We start from the raw sequence: 6,132 nt of genomic DNA, 5'->3' as shown, positions 1-6,132 counted from the left end.
TTTCTCTTTTTGGGGTTTTTTGTTGTTCTCCCGCCCTGGCGGGGGGTCGGGCTAGAAGATCTACTAGGTCCCTTCCGACCCTTAATCTATGAATCTATGAATCTATGAATCTATGATTGCAACCCCCTTCAGGGCTGTCCCCAGGTCTTCGCCCCTTGGCGTGTTGTCCTCTGTGCCCCATTGTCCCAGCACTCCCACCTGGGTCCTGCTGCACTCTCAGGTACCACTTCCGCTCTCCTTCCACTTGGCCAGCTGATCTCACCTCTGATGTTCCGCACGGGTCTTCAATGGGGTGCCCCTCTCCCCCCAGCCAGCATCACCTCGTGCTTATCAGGCTCCCCAGGGTCTGCTCGTGGAGCCCGCTGTGCCGCCGGTGTCGGCTGCAGCTCTGTCTCCTGGCTATCCACCCCCTCCGTAGCTGTGGCTGCCATTTTTATTTTTGCCAGCCGGTATCTGACGCTGACATCACTGGCTGGCCGTAATTGTACAAAGAGGCAGCTAACGAGCCACGCGGGTTCCTCCTCCCTCCCCACGTGCATCTCGTCTCGATCTGCTGGTGAGTGCCCAGCCTTACTTTGCCTCCCAGGACAGACCTGAACTAACCTCCCCAAACATCTGTACAGATTGGTGCTCAGATTGACCTAACCTAAGTTAGGTCTATCTAAGTGTAATGTCTACAACCAAGGTTTCTCCAGTACTAGGCAATACTCCAGTACTAGTCCAGTAACTAGGCAATTCTGCCTGTATCTATACATATCTAATATTTATGTGATATACATGGAGTTGATATTCATCTTATAAATGGTGTACATCATGTATGTTTAAGTGCCTTACCTGCATTCTGCATTCTGCCCACTAACCTTTCACTGTTGGCAGTTATTTTACATTCCAAACCCTTGAGGAGCTTCACATAACTTTGATTTATTAAAAATCATCAACCATAGAACTGTGTAGTTTATTCCTCCCAGATGTAGATTTTCCCTGCAAAAAAGGATTTTCGCCTGGCATAATGACAGGTAAAGGCAGTGAAGGCCAAAAGCAAGAGTACTGTACCACTGGAAGGGGGCTATTCCTCATAAAGCACAGTGCTTCTATCCCTGGTAGCTCCCAAGGTGTGGAGTCTTAAAATGGAAAACTATGAAGTGGGACTGTTGGATCATTTTTTGAAGTTTCTAAAAAGTTTGTTGTTTTCCTGGAGGGATATGAACCTGGTATCAATAAAACTGTGAAACAAAAACATTTCTTTAAAAAAGTATTTTCTACTGTAAGCCTTTAGGCAGGGACAGAAACTCTCTCATTACATATTTGTACAGAGTACCTCAATAGGAGTCCCAAGTCCTGTGAGGGCCCATGGTGTTGCCATAATAAACAACAATGGTAATTACAGCATAAAAATGACTTGTATTATCACTTATTTTGGCTGTTTCTGAGTTAACCATTTCTGAGTAATGAAGTTGCCATGGCCCAAGCAAATATACTCATACTATGATATCCCACTATTATGCATTTCTTATATACCTTGGTATGTGATCTGGAATTCCTCACATACACCCACATACTGTCTTTGGACTTGACTTGATTTTTAAGTCACAATGTACAAGTACAAATTATACAATACCTTATATATATGTATTGCAACCATTAAAAATGGCAATGTATTATTTATTATTATTTAGTCAAAACTAAATAATAGTGATTTAATAATTATTACTTTTATATAATTGTTGCTGGAGTACTGTATCTTAGTGCGTCAGGTTAATACCATGTCATGATACAGAACTATGATCAAATTAGCTCTCAAAAACTAAGACAAAATCTGTGTCTTCACAGATCTTTAGTTGTGTCTTTAACTGTAGACTTAAAAAACCCACAAAAATAACAAGAAAATGCAGTCTCCTAAGAGTACATAGTGTATTCCACCCTTCTGTCAAAGACCACATCACCTCTGAGAATAAAATGGCTGCTGTGTTGCACAATACAGGTCAAGATTCTTATGACTATAAAGTAGTAATATACAGCTAATAAAAGAGATTACAAATTCATAGCTACAGGTCTTGGCACTGGATTTATGATCCAGACCCCTTGTTCCAGGGGGACCCATAAAGACCGAACACAACCTCTCTATTTGGTAATAGGCAAATTGTATTGATACACAGTGATAACAGATAAGAATAATGCAAACAATTCTATATCTACCAGTCCTAGAACTGTCATAGAGGGAAGGTAAGTCTGGCCAGTATGCGAGATCCACCCAGAGGTTCTCTCTTGAACATCATATGTCAGCAGCCTGGAGGTCAAAGTCCAATGCCCACCCGCCCCCAGTGGGGTGGGTGAGATGGTGATGTTCCTTCTGCCCATAGTGGTTTTGGGTTCCACTCCCAGGGACACCTTGCTGCTCTGAAATCCTTTCTTTCATATTCTTTCTCTTCTCTGATAAAGATTCATCTCCAGGCATTGTTGTTTGGCTTTCCTGTGGTCATCATACTGTCCACATTCTGTCCTGTCAGCATATTCCTTTGTTTCACAAACCCATCACATGTACACATCCTAATTTAGGCTTTTACTGGGCCTCCTGATTTGGTCTGTTTACTAAAACTGGAAATCCCAAGGGCCCTGCAGTTTGGCACTGTGACCTAATGCCAATGCTGCAGAGTCCTTTATCTCTGTTGGGTACATTGTTCATGTTATGGAACAATGTGGTACATGTCTTTAATTTTCCAGCCTGTGTGTCTGCTGGTTTCAGACACAGTGGGCCTTGAAGAAAACTTTGTCACAAACAAGCTTTTAGAAATCAATGAATCCTTACTGTTCCCCTGGACCATTGTTCTAATGCAATCTACTGTACATGTAAGCCAGTTCCCCAAAGCAAATCTCTAAATACCATTTTCTAGGCATCAATAGGAACCTCAACTGTGAAAAGTAATTTTTGAAGCAATTAATGTATTATTATTGACTCTCATTGTCTAGATTTCAGTTAGGGTTTGAAACATGGTTCAAAATAGTGCAAATTATTGGAAACATCTGTTTATATTTATCCCCTCCCCTTTCAAACTGTACCCACTCCTTCCGCAAGAGCTTTGTCCTGTTGCTGTTAGACAATTAGTATGTCTTGTGATGGGTAGATTGTGTTTCAGAAGAATTTAACTATAAGGCCCCTTGAACATGTTCATTTAAAAACTCCAAAGGATCCCAACAATTGCACCTCCTGCCATACCACATATGCATAGCAGGTGGCACAATTTTGGGATTGGGGATCAGATACTAACTGTGCACTTTCTGCTTGCCAGTGTAGGAGGAGCCCAGGATCATGATCTCAAACTCCCCCTGCATTGGCAAGTCAAAAGCTGGGTGTCTGCAGGTCTGGGTAAGGACTGACTATCAGCTGATTGTAGGCTCCAGCTCTAGACCCCACAGGGGCTGGTTTAAGACCCTGGTGTGATTGCCTGGAGCTGACAATTAACTGATTGTCAGCTCTGGCCTCTGACTTGCCTCATGTTTAATTTAATGTGCCATACAAACCAGCCACAACAATATTCTACATTTTATGTAGAACATTTTTATGTCTAGTTTGCCATTTTATGGCACCTTAAGTTGCGTGCACATGTAGCACCTTTGCCATGTATGCCATGACTAACATGTTAATTGTGGCATAAATGTAATGTCTAGAGGAGGCCTAATAGAATCAGAATAACCCAAGGCAGATCATAGGAATGTAGGTTGTACAACTGGAAGACACTTTCTGGGCCATTAATTCCAGGCCTGAGCTAACCAGGCAACTACTTCAAATTGTCTGAAGAAGCTCCATCTTAAAAGTTAGGTTTCTTTTCCACAATGCCTGCTATTCAAATGCAGTTTTGAAACATATGGCCTCTGACAGTTAGAAACCTTCTTCTACTGTCCATCCTTGGTTTATTTGTTAACCATTTTATATCCATTTGTTGTTATGCCCATAAGATCCTTTACCTATTCCTCCTTGATGTTGCCATTTTACTGTACAAAAATGACTGTATCCTTTCTTAACCTTCATTTTGCATGGTGCAAGAAGTGAAGCTCTGACAGCCTCCTGTGATAAGACAGGCTCTCCATTACCCTGATAATCCTAACAGCTCTTCTCTGCACTTTTTTCATCTTTCTTGAACATGGGTGACCAGAATTCTGCACAACATTCTAGTTGAGGTCCTAACATTGCCTTTCACAATAGCATTTTTACTCCCCTACCCCTAAAGAATGCATTAAAGTGGTAGAGTTCTGGTTCCCTATTGTTTCAAACCATTTACAGCTTTCATTGTGTCAGAAGATTATCTCATTACAGTGTGTCAGTCTTATAACAGGGAGGGAAAATGTAGAAAACAAAATGCTAGAAGGCAAAGGAACAGAGCTGGAGTGAAACACAATCATAGCAGGTTTGTAAGTTCACAACTAACTTCACTGCCAATACATGACTGTGTTACCCTTGTTATATAGAACTACAGCTAAAAACACCACAAAAAAGTAAAGCTTTGTAGCTTATGGACCCGTCTGAAACTGCAGTGCAACTTGCTGGCCTGTTTCTGCTTCTGTTGTCTTCAGATTTGCTCAAATAAGACTCAAGCCAAAATCTAACCTTGGATTCTCTTGGAAGCTTTTCCAAATATTTCTTTTGCCCCCTACCCTTTTTTGCCTTGGCTTCCTTTATCACTCCATGTAAACCAAGTTAACTGAGCTTTCCACTCAATTGTCTTTCAGTTTCAGAGATTTAGCTGAAGAGTAGAGTCAGGGGTAGCATGTTTTGCCAGGCCCTGGAGGCACAGACAAACAACTGTACATTCTCGCTTTTTAATGGTGCACTGACAATGCAGTGATACACTAAAGTCCCATAATAACATGTAATTGGGATGCTGCCATCCATTAAGCTATATCCAGTGTTGTCAGAAATAGCAGAGTCATTCCAAACTCTGTCGGCTGGAGCCGAACCTAAGCTCCATGTGCTGGATCAAAAGGACTTTTCTTGTGCTGTTTTCAAAGAAGGAATGGAACTATGCTGTTAATGATATATTTTTTATGTTTCCTCCATGTTCCTCTTCTTGCCCAACATCCACAACATAGCTTTAGCCCAACATGCCATTTAGACCAAAGTAATGGATTAATATGTGATGAGTGCGCTGCTGGGTATGCAGGACCACGCTGTGAGAGGTAAGCAAACAACCTAAAGTCCCCTTCAGCAATTTCTCTTTTCAGGTCTAGCACTGTTATCTGTTACCTGTTAATTATTGCTCTCGTTGCATGAAAATGAAAATGATATCAATAAAGAGGTTCCTATTCACTCTCTTCTGTCATTGAGCACAGGTATTGATGTAACTTATTTACATTTTACTGGTTTTATTCCTCTGGGGTATAAATCAGGAGCAAACATGGGATTGCTGTTTTATTTTAGGGTTCATAAGTAAGGTACAACTTCACAAAAAAACCCATTTGCCAGGAAGTCATAATACTTGTATAAATAATCTAACTATTCTGCACATCTTTTCAGCCTTATAGTTATTTTTGTGTCTTCAGAATGTCACTTGAATATTGAGAGTGTGCTGAGTGATTCAATGAATTATCATGGTCTTTCTTTGAAAAGTCAGAATGGAGCCAAAAATACAATTTTCTAACAGAATATATTGGTTTTTTTAATTATTTTAATCCAATATTTTAAATCTTTGTTGCTCCTACTTCCCTACTGCACTACTTTATTTGGCAGATGGAGCTACTGTGTTTAAAATAGTGGCAGAAAAATATCTCTCTGCATCAAAGACACAGCAAGGCCCAATAAATATTTAAGCAATGTTACCATTGCTTGAGATTATTATATTATATTGAACCTTTATACAAAAGACAAATAATGAATTTGTTTTTATGTCATCTGTTTAATTTATGGCTTTAATGATCTGTTGGCACTGAGAGAGATCCTACTGTCTGGTAAATTTTTGTAGCCCACTCGCCTTTCCTGTGCTATGGAAGAAAGGGCCAAGATTAGAATTTCTGTGAATGTTAAGGTTGGTGTAAGTGAATTCAGTTCACTGAGGCTGCTCAAATTGCACTGGCTTGCACCAGAAGTGGCAATTACAAGGCAGGGGTTATCACCCCTGTAGGAGAGAAAGCAGCATTTGC

At 40.7% G+C, this 6,132-nt stretch overlaps 1 protein-coding gene across 1 annotated transcript in view; it reads left to right on the top strand.

Annotated features, from left to right (window-relative positions):
• The window catches only part of LAMA2 (laminin subunit alpha 2), a 576,898-nt gene that overhangs the window by 307,480 nt on the left and 263,286 nt on the right, over positions 1–6,132 (top strand). Inside the window, exon 17 of the mRNA XM_019520301.1 lies at positions 5,086–5,172. Coding sequence (XP_019375846.1) covers positions 5,086–5,172 — 87 coding nt within the window. The remainder of the gene's footprint in view (positions 1–5,085; positions 5,173–6,132) is intronic.

This window comes from Gavialis gangeticus, unplaced genomic scaffold (genome assembly GCF_001723915.1).
Source record: "Gavialis gangeticus isolate Ggan-Ray unplaced genomic scaffold, GavGan_comp1, whole genome shotgun sequence".
Classification (NCBI taxonomy): Eukaryota; Metazoa; Chordata; order Crocodylia; family Gavialidae; genus Gavialis; species Gavialis gangeticus.
The sequence above is the reverse complement of the archived record's forward strand: the minus strand, read 5'-3'. Positions and strand labels throughout refer to the sequence as shown.